Below are 15,903 nucleotides of genomic sequence, written 5' to 3'. Positions count from 1 at the left end.
ACCAAAAGATGTTTTGAAAGATGACAGTCTATGACATATATATCTGTTGTATGTTTAGTCTTTTAAAATTCAATATATAATTCTTCTGGATATATAACTTACCAGAAATTGTTCGAATCGCATTCAAAAGATCTGCAATTGAAATGTGTCCACGAGGCGTGCTGGCTGCGTTCAAGTTAGGCGGTCGGCTCTCTAGCGCACGCCCGGGGGTGTAATATTTTTCACCCCAACGAAAACACCGAGCGTTCGTTCCCTTTTGTCCCGACACAATGTACGTTCGTTAGATTTTTTTTTAATAAACCGGGTCCCGTAAAGCGTGGAATCGATGGCCGCCGGCGACCCGCTCCCGAATCACACGGTTAATTATTGACACATCCGTTTTTTATCCGGACCCCCTCGGATAAAGCGCCATTGTGACCGCTTAATATTATGCTCTTTGTAGTTTGGAATGGCGATTTCCTTACCTTTGTACGTTACGTTTGGATGCTGCTATTATTTGAAACGTGTAAGGCGTTATTTGGTTTGAAATTGGTGGTTATCAATTTTCATAGAACAGAATATTACCTCAAAACTCAACCTATTGATATACTAGACAATCGTTTATAATGAAATAGATTTAAATAAGTAAATTTTCTTTAAGTAATTATAAAAGGGAAAGTAAAAGGAGGGTCTTGGTCATATAATACGTAGCTGCAATGAGGACAAAGAACAAAAGACAAGGATTTAATCTATATTAGCGTACTATGACAAATAGGATCTGCACTCTTTGATGTTTAAATTTACTTACAAGTACCTACAAGTTTGGAGGCAACATTTCATTTTTTACTAATATTATAAAGCCGAATGTTCAGATGAATGGATCTGTTTGAAGGTATGTCAAGAATGGCTGAACGGATCCGGCTGAAATTTGGCATAGACGTAGAACATAGTCTGGAAAAACACATAGGCTACTAATTAAGTTTTTTCAATTCCGTGCGAACGAAGTCAGCTAAATGGTGTTGATATTAATAGATCAACTAGGGCAATGAGTTAGACGGAATCTTCGTTTAAATTCACGTTACCTTGCGGCAAAAACAACGCTTCTAATTGAATTTCTCGACAGTAATGAGATGCGAAGTGGCGAGGGTGGCGACGTCACAAACTACCCCCGATCTAGATAAAGGGTTGTTTGGTATCGCGCTCGACGCGGTACGTACTGATCGTTTGCCGATAACAGCTATCGGGCACGGAATCCTGCAGGCGAAGTCGCTTCAAAAAATTATAGCGCTTCTCAAACATGCGATGGAAGGTTAATGTGGCGATATGCAAAACAACTAATAAAATACAGCTCATTTAGATGCCTCTGGTTTTGGTTTCAGCCGGCTTCAAAAAAAAAGAGGTTATCGATTCGAGTGTATTTTTTTCATCATATTATGGTATATAAAAGCAGAAATTTTGAACATTTTTTTCAGGTATATTTACATTTTCTTGCTTAGCCCGCGACTCTATCATTTTTTTGCGGTCCCGAAATTAAAAGAGAAAATTTAATTAGTAGTCCATATTTTCTTTCGGACTATGTTCATCTGTGCCGAATAAATAATAAATATATAAATAAATATAAGTTCCGATATAAATAATATAATATATATTGTAACAAACATCCATCCATCCATCCATCCATCTAAAAATTTGTATTTAAAATATTAGTAAGATTGCCCTCATGAACTAAGTTTATAGGATTATTTCTATAGTAAGTTATTCACGAGACCTTATTACCCTTTCGAATGTCCGAAGCGATCATTGAAGACGTGTTTTTTGCGTCGCTGATTGCGCGATGCGGTCTAAGACAAAGCTTTGTGTTCTCACCGAATTCTAAGAGGATCGCGTTACACCAGCGCCAGTGCTTTGCTTTGGGCTGGCTTTAAAGTATGCCGCATCAGCTTTGAAATGCCACACTCGTATAGATGATTTATGAATTTTAAATTCAAGATTTCATTTCTGCTTATTTATAATGTAAAAGTTGAGTTAAAAGGTTATAATAAAACAAGAGTTCAAAGACAAAAGCTACATAGTGCTTGCCGCTTGTTTCTTATGTTAATAATAGAGAGATATTCCATCATAAGTTTCCATTTTACTTAAAGACAAATTGCTCAACACATCTTAAGCGAAGCCTTATTGGTTAAAATTAAAGTTTTTCCATTTAAAATTCTACTGGAAACATTTTTGAAGTGTCATCGCAAAAAAACTAGCCATTCCCGGCTAGCTGATGCAGAGAGGGTATACAAAAAATGCCAAATGAATTCCCCTCAAGCACCATCCGCTAAAACTTGTCGTTTAATTGCTTCGAGCTGTAACATCGACCCATGAATAAAAACCAAAAAAATTATATTTCCTAAAACAGTCGATGGAAACCACTAAGCGCCCTTCCCCAGCCTGTTAACACAAAGAACTGTAAAATCCGTGCAATTTGTACCCTCGGCACTCGCCTTCTACATATATACTTATCGATTTATCGCAAACACAGCCCGCACTTTTGAAAAGCCAAGCTCTAACCCAGCGGTCGATTGTCAATTTTAATCCGTGGCATCAGAGTTGAGATCTCATCGGTATTGGCTCGTCGGATACGATATTTGGTGTCGCGGGGTGCGGTAAAAATGCCGTCTTGTCGTAGGCACGCCGCGCCGCCGCCGCCCCTTACCCGGGCGACATTTTTACGAGTGGGCGAAAGGGGGCCGCCCGCGGTCGCTCCCGTCATTTCGTTGTCATCCGGGGGCTCCTTTTTGCGCGATCACCGCGCGAGCGTCGGCGTCGACAATACTGTTCAGTATTTTTATTCTTTTCGAGAAGAAAACGTTGGAAAAAAATGCCGTAGAGAAAATGACGAACAATACCGCCCTTCGGCGAGATTACCGCCATCAGAAAATGAACGCTTTGTTAGATCCGTCCGGCGGAATGTTTTCAGTTGTTATATTAGTCTTGTCATTTTCATTAGAGCAGGGCTCGGCGGGCTATGAAAAGTTGTCGAATACCTACTCCCCCCGGCACCGTTGCCCCCGCATCGCTCTTACTTGTACGTTTCCAATTTGGAAAAGTGCCACATCGTTATTAACGCTCGCCTCATACCCACCACTCTATTTACTTAATAGCGGACACAAATCTTTTATCTTAACGTTACAATACATAAGTGTAACATAAACTACAGACATAACAGATTCATGCCTAGCTAACATTGCAGAAAATGAAACAAATACAAAATAAAATAACCTAGCTACATGGTGTTCCTATGGAACTATGAATTTTCTCGAATTTATCACTAAAAGCTTTTTTACACAAGGCAACTTGTCCTTTAGACCTTTCTTACAAAAGGCGATGTGATGCGGATTTTATTCGCTATGAACTTACGCAATGCAACGTTATTTATATCCATCATCGCCAAATCCTGCGATGTTCCCAACGCAAAGATACACTTTGGTTTCTAAGATTTACGTTGCCGAAGTTGCCTTGTACGAAGGGTCTTTCGCCAAAACTAGTCGTTTCCAATCTTCGTGAGAGAAGTCGCCTTGATTATTAACATGGCGAAGCAAATCTACACAGTTAACATTTAGTCTCTGTGCCTGTCCTGACCGATTAGACGATTCTCGTCCACGATTCAACGTTGTGTACGAGGAAGTTAACCTTAGGCTTACATCTTATATTCGTTTGTTCCTTTCTCGGATAAAAAATATTCTGTGCGCTTGTGGGACTACCAACGCTAACTAAATGTGCTATCGATAACACTTTCAGCGTTCCCGACTCGCCTAGCGAGTACCCTTAAATGTTCCCCGGAACTTAAGAAGACTTTTTAAACTTTTGTTACAGATCGTATCAGTGAGCTGTTAGCCCAGGAGTTGGTTAGACAGAACTCTGAGCTAAAGCAAGTGTCGGGGGCGGCGAACTACGTGTCGACTCCAGTACGTGATAAATCCGTCACGCCAGAAAAGTATCTCAACAAACCAGTATTTGGTAAGTCCAGTATTTACATATAGGTACTATAATTAAATGAAAATTGCTGAATTAAAAAATGGCGAAAACGGATTTTTGGCATACCACTTTTTTATCACGTCCAAATTTCTAAACTTACTTACTTATTACCAGCTGTCGCCCACGTTGCTGTCCGTGCAGTATTAGAAAAAATGAGTGTGTTTTTCCAGACTATGTCTACATCTGTGGCAATACCTTCTTACAAACCTCCAGCCATACATCCAAACATTTGTGTTTATAATATTAGCAAGATTGTTTCCTTGACAATTTCGTCACAATGGTAATATATCGTCTATAACCGATGTACTTGCAATTTTACAACATTTCAATATGAAAGTATAACAAACATTTACTAATAATAAAACATATGATAAACGCGATGAAAACGAAGTTATCCAACGTATTTAACAGGAGCATGCATCTATCCGCTCCAATGCCTTTCCACATTCAAATTATCAGATACGTCGATCATGTACGCGATTGTTCAATGCGTGTACAACAAGGCAATTGCTTGTACGCTTTTGTTGCGCGCGCGCATCTGCAGCCTCGATTGTATGGTAACGGAATTAGATTTCAAATATAGATGTTTTATTTTTATTATGTCTAACGGTATCCTTAAATATTGCTTATGCATTTTAATTATCGTTTTAATTAGATTTACTTTAATATACTTATGAATGTTTAAAGATACAAAATTCATGTCGTTTTACAATCGTTTCGTGCTTTTACAAAAAAAAATATGTCGTAGTTTTACAAGTATGACACTAAACACAGCAAAACACTCGTAATCACATATATGGTATGTACACGCTGCATCAGGATTATTTCTTTCATAAAAAATGTTCAGTACATCTAAAGTAGTGGCACTAGGTTACCACGTTCAGTGCTGCCGGCTCGCCCAGCAAGTCTAACTGAATACAGAAAAATGTATGTGTCATAAGAGAAGACATCGTAAAAATCATAGTGGCAGGGAAGGTGTTTATGCGGCGTCTTGAGACGCGGCTTGAAGCGGCCAATCGTCACCTCGCATGTGACCGGGCGGGGCCAATGTGTCAACGATATCGATTCGACCTCAACACACATATGTTTAGTTTTTTTTCATTCTTCACGTCTACTGTCAATATTATTCATACGTGACATTCACATTTTTAATTCTAATATAATATAAGGTTGTTAGTTAGCTTTAATTTAAGCTAGACAGAATTTTAGAAATTGCTGTTTACAGTTTCAATGTTGATAAAACCCTTGTTAGAGTTTATCTTGCTTATTACCAATTAGTAATAATTTGATTGTATTGATGTTGACGGTGAATACGAAGTTATACGTTGAGATACTGAATATTTTGAACCGAATCTTAAATATTCCTGTTGTATTACTTAAGAAAAAGAATAAATATTTTTTTAAATAGAATTTAACAGAAAAGATGAAATATTGACGTAAAACTATTACTGTATAACCTCAATAATGGGATATTTATAAAATAAATAAAGATATGATAAATAATTTTCCTTAAGCTTAATGTAACAGATCGTGAACGCTTTGTTAGCAATTATAACTTTGTCTTGGAATTTTATCATGTTCGAAAACCTTTACCTTTTTAACTTTTTTAATTCGAATGTACGTCGGTGACGGTTTATATGGCTGTCTAAAAATATACACGCCCTCAGTGTTATATTAACTTACAATCGTACCGGCAAGATATTGATTAAATGATCTGTAGCTATCAAAATTTTTGTTACTATAATCAATTACTTCTAAATATCAATTAGCAATTATAAATAACCAAAGTATTATAGTACAATCAACTTCAACACAAACAACAAAGAGAAGCATACAACATACGGGGTGTTTCTATCAGTACGTAGGAAGATGTTTAAAAGTGAAATCATGACATTTCCCTCTACATTTAGGCACCTAAACCGTTTGCAAACAACATTGAGAGCCGGCGCGCGAGTAAATGAAGGGGGGAAGGAGGGTCCTAAACAAAAGGTGCGAGCCCTCCCACCACCCCGCCACATCGACCCGGCTAGAGGGTAACATGTACGGTCACCATCACCACAATTTTGTAGGATAATCCCGAAATTCTGGTATATTTGTGATTGAAATAAGTAATAACCGAAAATTGTCCGTTAAAGTACTTCGTATAATATTTGGTTTAAGTAACAAATTCAGTAATTGAAGATCAGAGTTGCATTGTTTAATTTTTCTCTCTTTATTTTATTATTAGTAGTAGACTAACATTCTCACACTTTATATTCTATTTTCCTTCGAGAACTCGAAATTTGGAAAAACATTTTTTGTGACAGTGTAATCTTAGACATCACCATAGTAACTGCTATGTGGTTATTATTTTGATTCCGAATTTCTTACTTTCACATTTAATCGAAAATTTATTAAAGTATAAATTTATACGTAAATAATTTCGTATATCCATGAACCACTAGTCCGCTTTGTCACCGTAAGCTGGGGGGTAGTTGTGCTTTTTCGCAGCGCGTGTCACTTGCGCGGCGGGGCGCGGGCGCGGCGGCCGACACTGCGGGCGTCGGGATCCGAGGTCCGGGCGCCGCGTTGCTATGGCGACGACACCGCGACACCACCCCAGCCCCAACCCCAAGCCGGTGGCCGGCGTACACAGAAACAACCCCTATAGACCGGTGCACACGGCGCACGGTTGCTCACTTATATACCCACGCTACACATAAGCCACCCCTGTCTACATAAGACGGTACGGTCAGGCGATGTAAATAACGCGAGATAACTTCGAGAGGGTCTAATGGAATAGGGAATCGTGTTTTGGAAAGTGCCCCGGAGAGAATGTTCTGGGTTGTTAGCGTTATAAGGGCCTGCCATGTTAAGTGAAAGTCGATACAGGGATTAGGTCGGAGAAATTTGATTATTCAAACGTTAGTTGGCACGGTAATGGCGTAAGGTGACCGCAGTCGGCTACCCTCTGAGATACTCCTAAATATAACTTCAAACTCGTTACCCTTTAGTTAAGCTCGGTTATGAATTTCGTGAATAATCTAAGTTTAAATTGTTTAGCTCTGAGCAAAATCTAATATACATATGTCCCTGCTCTACTCTCTTTGAAGGATTTCGAACTTTGTGGTAATTCGTAAACCACTTTATTAGTGGTTATTGTACTATAAAAATTGTATTATATCACTATATGTCTCTATCGTTCTCGAAATCATTTTTGAGGTAGGTACTTACTTTAATTCGATGAATATACTCCAAAATTAAAATTCTTATAAAAGTTCATTTTTGTATAATATTTTTTTTTTTAGATAAAAATAATTTACCAAACTTAAGAGTCAAAAAGTATAATTATACGAGTATTATTTCTTAAAGTAAAGTAAAGTGTAAAATAAAACTTTGACTATTTTTTCCTCGTCGTCAATCATTTATCACCGAACTGCCTCAAAGTATCTTTTGACAATTTTGTCTAATCCTTCAGCAGTAGTCGTCTGAAAAATGGAAAAAAAACTGTTTTAAAAATTGACAGTAAGTTACTTTTATTAAAATATTTATAATCAAAATTAAATTATAGATTTCCTATAAGAAAATCGACCTGTAAAGTTCTATTATGCTATATTATGATATAGCTAGAGTTCATTGTCTCTGTGAAAAACAAGATATAATGCCCTTATTAAATTAGAGATGTGGAGTGAAATTATAAAGCTATATTTAGGTACAGTGCGGGCCCTGCGCGGCGTTCCAGTTACAGAAAAAATTGCCTTGTTCCTTGCAATCAATCAAACTCCGCCTATTAATTGTAGCAGTAAGTTGCGTGAACGATTTAAAATAGTAAAAAAATAATTAGTCCAGTACCACTGACCAACTTTTTTTTCGTTTGAAAACACTTTTTTCTACACAGTTGAAAGTAGTTCCTATTGGTAAGTGTTTCCGCGTCGTCATCTCAATGCTTAAGAAACATAAAACTAAAGTCGCTTTTAAGATGGAATACGGCTTGTTACCCCGATAGTACTTACCGCTATCATTTTATCATGGAAAAATTCACGTATGTGTTTCGAAGTTCTGCCATTTTCTTCTCGTTGAATGTGTATCATCTTATTTCCTTCTATTGTAATTACGCTTTTTACCTACAATTAAATTGTTTAATAAAGATATCAATACGAACATGATTATGAATATAGTTTTGTTTCTTTTCTGCTTAATATAAAATAACTGTCATTTTGATAAGAATATTTGAAACAACAAAAAAAAATTGACAATCAGAAAAAAAATTAAAAAACGAAAAAGGTTGAATTCTAACGCGCGGCACATATTTGCTTCACAACCTCGGGTCAGGTTAGGTTAGCAACACGTACGAAAGTAATAGTAAATTACAATATATTGGAGTTACCTTAATACCATCTGGTTTGACTTCATCAAACTCAACTCCCAAAGCGAATGTGACTGAAGAATTCACCAGCCTTGAACTAAAACTGAATGTATAGGTACCGTTTTCGTTTAATGTTAGGCAATGTGTAGGACGAAGGGTCAGTGCCGCCTTCCTAGCTATGTAGCCCACACCTAAAATATGTTAATGTTTTTATATGAACCAAAATAATTATATCTTACTAATATTATAAATGCGCATGTTTGGATGGATGTTTGTTTGAAAGTATCTCCACAACGGCTAAATGGATCTCGATGAAATTTGGCATATATATAAAACGTAGTCTGGAAGAACCCATATGTTAAAAATTATGTTTTTTTTTAATCCCGCGCAGATGGATTCGCGGGCGATAGCTGGTAGTTATCTAAATTTGGATTTATTTATGTTACATATGAAAAGAGTTTTCCGTCGGAGTTTATCTGCTGTTAAGCTAATGTTGCTGCCCGTTATAATTCGAAGATTTAAAAAAAACTTTATAATTTGACTATTTCAACTATCATGCAAGAATCGCTGCTAATTTGTCATAAGACTATGAAAACAAATAATAACACAGACGTGTTATTTCCGTGTATAATAATAGAGGTATTTCCACTAATCGAGTTCATTTAGGGTTTAAATTAGAAATATTATGACATATATTATAATTAAATATAGATGGACCGTAAATGTCATACCTATAAAAATGAGATAATCCTCAAAGTTTTCAGAACCAACCATCACATACTTCACTCCTAGAAACTCTTCCATCGTAACACAATATCGAAAGTTTATCTTAATTTCACGTGAATTCGTCGCAAGGTTCGCGGTGTTCTGACATTGTTGTGTTCGCTATCAGGCCAAAGTTACGAGATAAATGATAAATTCACTATCAAATGATAACGGAACACGATGGGTTAATTTCCTTGCTTTTGTTTGCTAACTGTTGTAATTGAGTTCGTCTTCGTCGATAGTCGTTGCCCTAGAAGCTACAGTTTAAAAAATATCAACAAGATGAGTTTGAAGAAAAATCTTATATCACCATTCTTTATATACTCGTACATAAAATAAAGTCGTGTTAGTTACACTATTTATAACTCAAGAACGGCTTTACCGATATGGCTGAAAATTGGTGAGGAGGTAGCTGAGAGCCAGGAGACGGACATAGAATACTATTTATTCATTTTTTTTTATTAATTTAATTTATTACTTGAAGAGCTGCTTTTACTTACTAATATTATAAATGTGAATGTTTAGATAGATGTGATGTGGATGATGGTTGTTTGAAGATATCTCTAGAACGGCTGAACGGATCTCGACTAAATTTGGCAAACGTATAGAACATAATCTGAAAAAACACATAGACTACACTAATTAAGTTTTAATATATATCTACGCGGACGGAGTCGCGGGCGACGGCTAGTAGTAATATAAAAAAAAACAAGCGACTAATTAAGAAAACATTACTCTTATGTGTCACGAAAAATATGATTACACCTAACAAATTCGATTTAACATGTTTTTTTTTTGTAAACGGTATCACCGACATGAGGCATATTACAAGTATTGTAACAATAGCTGTTTCCAATATTGATTTTATCTGTAGGTCATAAGAGCATTTATGATGACGCGTCACAGAACCCCAAAGAAGCAAGTAATCGAGCTAGCAAACGCCAAGATTGTCTTGACAGCAGCACAGAAGGTAATTCTTAATTCGTCAAATACCTACTTAAATACAGAAATTTGTCATTAAAAACGAACACAACATTGGCTTAAATAACATAGAGTAATTAACAAATAAGATATTTTTAAAATAGTATCTATTAAGACTTTCAAATGTATAGAAGCAACAAAATGTCTCGTCTGACCTATATCTATAGGACTGGTTATAAAAACCTGTAGATAAATACAAGAGTGCAAATTGTGATCCCCCTTTGAGCGTAGCTTCCAGGTGCTGTGGGAGACTCAATACTTTCATTAGGGTGAGTTGTACGACAACGTAATCCCAGTAATGGCCCCATTGTTACCAACGTCGCCATTTTGTATCGCACTCAAGGCGTACTCGCTGCGTAAAGAAATCGAGAATACGCATATTAGCCAACTCTTGCTTACTATGCGAAAGAGTAACTTTCAGTTGGATAAATAAAAGGACAATGTGTGTTTGTTGATTAGCTTGATACTAGAATCTATATAGCTGTTTGTCCCGGGTATATCTTTGATTTTATTAGGAAGATAGGCACTCATATACCGAGTAGACAGTATCAGCCGTCATGTCTGCAATTTCTCTGTCCTTGCGTACATCCTCTTTGACACTTTCCATCCATACTCTCTTTGGTAATCATAAATAAAATAACATTTAATCCTTTCAATATCATAATACAATAAGCAAAAACAGCACAAAAATAATTATAAAGAAATAACACATAAAACATAACATTAATTAGAAACCGGAAATATTTATAAAGAGTGTTGCGATACTGACCGGATAAGGTTTCACTCAGCTTTGTTGTCTCATCTGTCATTGTTGTCAAATGCATTTTATCTATATCATTTAACATACTGTATTCGATATTCAGAAAACAATGAGGCTGGTCTAGTGAAAATCCACAAAAAGCGACGCTTAGCTGCCAGTGAGCGGGGTATGGGTTGTGAATCAATGTACGACTCACAACTACCCACCTCACTAGATGAAACAGAGCTGCCTTCTACCCCGGACAAGAAGAAACAAACAACGCAACCTGACACTCCTCAAAATGTCCGGTAAGAATTTACCTGATATGTCTTTTTGTGAACGTTATTCCATAAATCATTGCTTTAATAATATGAGAATGTTTTTAAATAATGATGGAATATTATTAACGATGTTACTTAAATACATATATTATATATAATAAATATTACAAAGGTTACGTCTTAGCCAAGCCAAGAGTTTCAAGGAACAAATCGTCATGTCAAGTGTTAAGTTACAGATTTTAAGGCAACATTCGCTAACAATTCTACAAAATGTTTTCATGTTTAAAAGTGATCATAAGCGAATAGGAAAATGAAAAATTTATTTAAAAATTATGGGTTGAATAAAAAAAAATTTGATGACAAAATTATTTTTTTAAAATACCGTTCTTTTTCCGGGTTAAATAATATCTATATATTAAGTACTGTTTTAATTTTGTTTAAAATTTATTCTTCCGATTTCGTTTTTATTTTCTTTTTAGCACGGCTGCAAAGGTAACCAATTTCTTCCATTAACACTGTAGATAGCTTTATTAGTTGTAGTATTTTATTTAAAGTGGTTAGCTTATTGGTATATAAATAAGGCATGTAATAAGTATTATGTACTTTATTATGTATTCTTATTGTTTTTATTTTATTACTTATCATATATATGTTACACATCTGATATGTTTTGTAAATGTATGTGTTTACTTCGTCATAGAGTATATTTTGCATGTTGTAGTTTAGATAAAGAGCCAAGTATTACGTCACTTATCTAAGTATATTTCATTTATCACTTAAATAAGATATTTAGCTTAAATCTTTTTAAATGTTCCTTTTCCTAAAAACAACAGAAACAACTGGTTCATAAATGTTAATGATTCCCAAACTTTTTGGTGAAATTTTAATAATTAAAAACAATTACCGTGATACTTGGTCTGCATGAGTAGTTACCGACCGATCTTGAATGCAAATTGCAGTTTATAATCTACCCAGGCATATTACAAACTGTCAGCATTCACGATCGGTGATGTATGTGTCATTAGTTGATGGTTATTATTGATTTCCAGAGGGCTGTACAACCGAGTGGACAACCTCCGACTGAGGACGTCGATGCTTGTTGATTGCAGTGTACCAACTATATACTACGGGGCGAGGACTCATAAGCAGCTGCAGCAGGTGATCAAGGAATTCGCGAGGACTGACTATTGCGGCCAGCTCCAGATGACAATACTCTCCAGTAGGGACTATAGCTGTGTGCGGGAGTTTGATAAGAAGACCTGGAGTTCAAGGAATGATATGTGCAGGGCTTGTATCAAGGTTTGTTATTTTTTATTATAGTTTCCCATCTTACTATATTACTTATATTATAAATGTGTATATTTGGATGGATGGATGGGTGTTTTAATTTATCTCCAGACCGGCATTGCGGATCTTGCTGGAATTTGGCATAGATGTAGGACATAGTCTGGAAAAACGCTTAGGCTAATAATTATATTTTGTTATTATCGCGCGGACCAAGTCCCTAACGACAGCTAGTAGTTCCATTAGCTACTTAAACGTCTTAATACTTGTTAATTAAAACTTTTGTAAAGTATGTTGGTAGAGAAAATAATTTTGTACGTATATATTTTTTCTTTTCCTAGCCGTATACAACAAAATCAATGGAACAGAGGGCGGATTCAAACTGCAAGTACTACGACAACAGAGCGTCACTCAACCACCAGACGCTACCTCCTGCTTTCGATCTAGACGAGCTGGTGGCTAAGGGAGAAGAGATAAGGGCGTGTCCGTACTACGCGGCGCGCGGCATGGCGGCCAGCGCGCATATTGTGTTCTGCCCTTACAACTACCTTATCGAACCTTCCATAAGGAGTAGTGTGAGTACATAACAATTGTTTTTTTTTTTAGTTACTAGCTGCCGCCCGCGACTTCGTCAGCTCAGAATAAAATAAGTAGCTTATAATATGCCGGGCCGCGGACGAGACCGAAAGTGTGCCCGTGGTCCCGGCCCGATGCGTTGGAGGAACAGAGGGGTTTAGTGGGTATGCTTCCGTTATGGAGGAGAATCCCACATAACTACCGCGTCCCCCCCGGGGCGCGAAGTATGCATAAAGCATTCCCCTCTGAAAAAAAAAGCTTATAATATGCCTGCGTGTATAAGTTCCCAGTTAAAATCGGACAAGTCGTTACGGGGATTACCCGGACAAACGTGGCCTTGAGGTCAAATATAGAGAGGAAAAAAATTTTAAAAATGGTTTATCGTTATCAGCAACGCATATAAATCACATATATGTGTTTATCGATATTACATACAGACACTCCAATTTTATTATAATAATATGGATAAATATATGTCAGTTAGCCGAGACTATTTTTGATCTTAACGATTTATTTGACGTATCGACGACTAATATATTTGTTTGTTCGATTTGTTTGTTTTTCAGATGCAAATCGACTTATCAGATAACATCGTGATAATAGATGAAGCTCATAATATCGAGGATATCTGTCGAGACGCCGCCACATTTACCTTTACCAGGGACAACATACAAGCTTCTATTAAGGTAACTCTCTCCCTCTTTTGCTCATACCTAACTAATCGTTCTGTTTCTCTCTTTTTTTCTATTTTCATCTAAATATGCGTTTTCGTTAATGACGTCATAATGTGATTAATAGCATTATTTCTGCTATGAATTAAACAATTTAACAAATTTATTTTTCTTTATCTGAATTTAACTGAATTGTTCTGTTGTCATGCAAAATACTCGCCAGTTGTTACGGAAACTATAGCCCCTATAGTTAGATTCAATGGAAATTAATTTATTTTTATTCATGTCACAAATTTTAGCGAAACCTATGCAGCCGTACTTCAGATACTTTTTAACATCCATCCATACATACAAACTTTCGCTTTTATAATATAAGTAAGATTAATTTTACTAATACTACTACTTAAGTACGAACAAGTTTTTTTTTATATGTTGATTCGTAGTAATGTTAACATTAGAAAGAAAAAACGGCTAGAAAACTAACGTATGTTTGTCCGGTGGCGGCACCGACTGAGCGAGGGGCCGAGTGCACGAAATAATACCAGTCCCACTCACCCTGATGAAAGACCCCTGATGGGCTCAAAGCTAGTCGGTGCTGTCATCGGACGAACATACATCAGTGTTTAGCCGTTTTATATAAGTTTATCATTATGTCTCACGAAAGTTTAAATAATTACTAAAAACTATTCTATATATTTCTTTAAACTAATTTAAAACAACTAATTATAATTATTTCAGGAGTTAGAACTAGTGTGTGGATACAGATTCGCGAATCAAGATTCGTTACGTTACGTCGAATACTTACTTAAAGCTCTCAAAGGTTGGGACGATTGGTAAGTTCTTTATTCAACAATAATCAGACTCAAAGACAAACGACAACAGTTTTAACAGTGGTAGAGCCCGCTTTACACATCTTTGTGCGAATTGTCCCGGCTCGCCCGGTGAAATACCACGACCACACAGAAGACACGCGTCAAGTGGAAGCTATTCCGCGTGCAGTCTGATGAGTGTGCGTCCCGGAGAACGAATTTAGTCTTCTTTCCCTTCCCACCCTTTTTCTTATAAGGAAAGGATGGGAAGTGGAAGTGGACTTTCCGGATGAGAGGATGCATGGAAAGGGAATATATTTTCTTTTTGTGCATCCTCTTCTCTGTCGTTTAAAGGTAGGCAACGCATATGCAATTGCGTATGTCTATGGGCAACGTTCACTTCGCTATATCAGCGATGTTTGCCACCTTTTGATATATATGAAAAAACATTCTGGTCCCATTTACTTTCGAAAAGCTGATATAACAATGTTTTTGTATTGTTTCAGGTTCGTGAATCAAACACCACTTATCAACCAGAAGCCGATAAACGGCAACGAGGCAACGTTCACATGGGCAGCTGAAAACTTCGTGCAAACATTAAATAATCATAATATAGGACAACAACAATACAAGAGTAAGCATTACCTACGATTTAACGACATTATAATTCAATTTAGGTATTACCAAAATGATCCAGATTTCATATTTTATAATAAAAGACAACAAAGAGAACAAGGCATAAGTACAGTTAGGGCTTTACGCAGTGTTCTAATTACAGATGACTAGTCTTATTCCTTCTAACTAAAATAACTAATAAACTAGCAATTAGTTGTTCAAAAGATATTATAGCAGTAAAAAGCAATTAGTCGAATTTATAAGCGTCCTATTGGTTATTTTTTCCGTGTGTCGTCTTATTGCTTACGAAACGTTCAAATAACTCGCTTTTAAGGTGGAATAAGCCGTCCTTACCATCTCTGCGCAGGGGGGATGACACGTTGGCCCACACCGCAAAAGAGAAGGCCGACCTTCTTGACTCTCTTTTCGCGTCCAACTCGACTCTGGAGGACAAAGGTTGCTCGCCGCCGAAAATCCTGTGCGGTGACACCTTTATGCCGGAAATCCAGTTTCGACAGAGATTAGTGCGTAAAGTACTTCAATCTCTGGACGTTAATAAGTCGAGTGGGCCCGATGGAATCCCTCCCATTGTGCTTAGGACTTGCGCTCCTGAGTTGGCACCGGTTTTAACGCGCCTGTTCCGGTTCTCCTACTCTGTAGGCGAAGTCCCGAAATCTTGGAAGACTGCCATAATCCACCCGATCCCTAAAAAAGGCGATAGCTCGAATCCGTCCAACTACAGGCCGATTGCCATCACTCCCTTGTTCTCGAAAGTCATGGAAACGACCATCAATTGCCAGCTTATGAGATACCTTGAGGAGCACCAGCTGATTAGTGA

General features: G+C 36.8%; 2 protein-coding genes across 2 annotated transcripts in view; one reads left to right on the top strand and one right to left on the bottom strand.

Moving 5' to 3' along the window:
* LOC106117559 (Fanconi anemia group J protein homolog) overlaps positions 1–15,236 on the top strand; it is a 35,813-nt gene extending 20,577 nt beyond the window's left edge. Inside the window, exons 3-11 of the mRNA XM_013311921.1 lie at positions 3,838–3,981; positions 9,984–10,079; positions 10,954–11,137; positions 12,160–12,409; positions 12,736–12,969; positions 13,537–13,656; positions 14,380–14,474; positions 14,957–15,084; positions 15,229–15,236. Coding sequence (XP_013167375.1) covers positions 3,838–3,981; positions 9,984–10,079; positions 10,954–11,137; positions 12,160–12,409; positions 12,736–12,969; positions 13,537–13,656; positions 14,380–14,474; positions 14,957–15,084; positions 15,229–15,236 — 1,259 coding nt within the window. The remainder of the gene's footprint in view (positions 1–3,837; positions 3,982–9,983; positions 10,080–10,953; positions 11,138–12,159; positions 12,410–12,735; positions 12,970–13,536; positions 13,657–14,379; positions 14,475–14,956; positions 15,085–15,228) is intronic.
* On the bottom strand, positions 7,338–9,230 carry LOC106117873 (fatty acid-binding protein, muscle). The gene is made up of 4 exons (XM_013312359.1): positions 9,076–9,230; positions 8,366–8,535; positions 7,992–8,102; positions 7,338–7,466 (listed from the first exon to the last, which is right to left on the bottom strand). Exons 1-4 carry the CDS (start codon positions 9,146–9,148, stop codon positions 7,407–7,409), a joined length of 414 nt encoding a protein of 137 aa, XP_013167813.1. The 5' UTR covers positions 9,149–9,230; the 3' UTR covers positions 7,338–7,406.
* Positions 15,237–15,903: the final 667 nt, after the last annotated feature.

This window comes from Papilio xuthus, unplaced genomic scaffold (genome assembly GCF_000836235.2).
Source record: "Papilio xuthus unplaced genomic scaffold, Pxut_1.1 DF827679.1, whole genome shotgun sequence".
NCBI lineage: Eukaryota > Metazoa > Arthropoda > Insecta > Lepidoptera > Papilionidae > Papilio > Papilio xuthus.
The sequence above is the reverse complement of the archived record's forward strand: the minus strand, read 5'-3'. Positions and strand labels throughout refer to the sequence as shown.

Bases quoted from the DNA above. Each gene is read 5' to 3' on its own strand.
- LOC106117873 (XM_013312359.1), bottom strand. From the start codon at position 9,148: ATGGAAGAGTTTCTAGGAGTGAAGTATGTGATGGTTGGTTCTGAAAAC. The intron at 8,103-8,365 runs GTAACTCCAATA...ATTTAATTGTAG, and splicing joins TCAAACCAGATGGTATTAAG to GTAAAAAGCGTAATTACAAT. The intron at 7,467-7,991 runs GTAAGTACTATC...TCCATTTTTCAG, and splicing joins TCCATGATAAAATGATAGCG to ACGACTACTGCTGAAGGATT.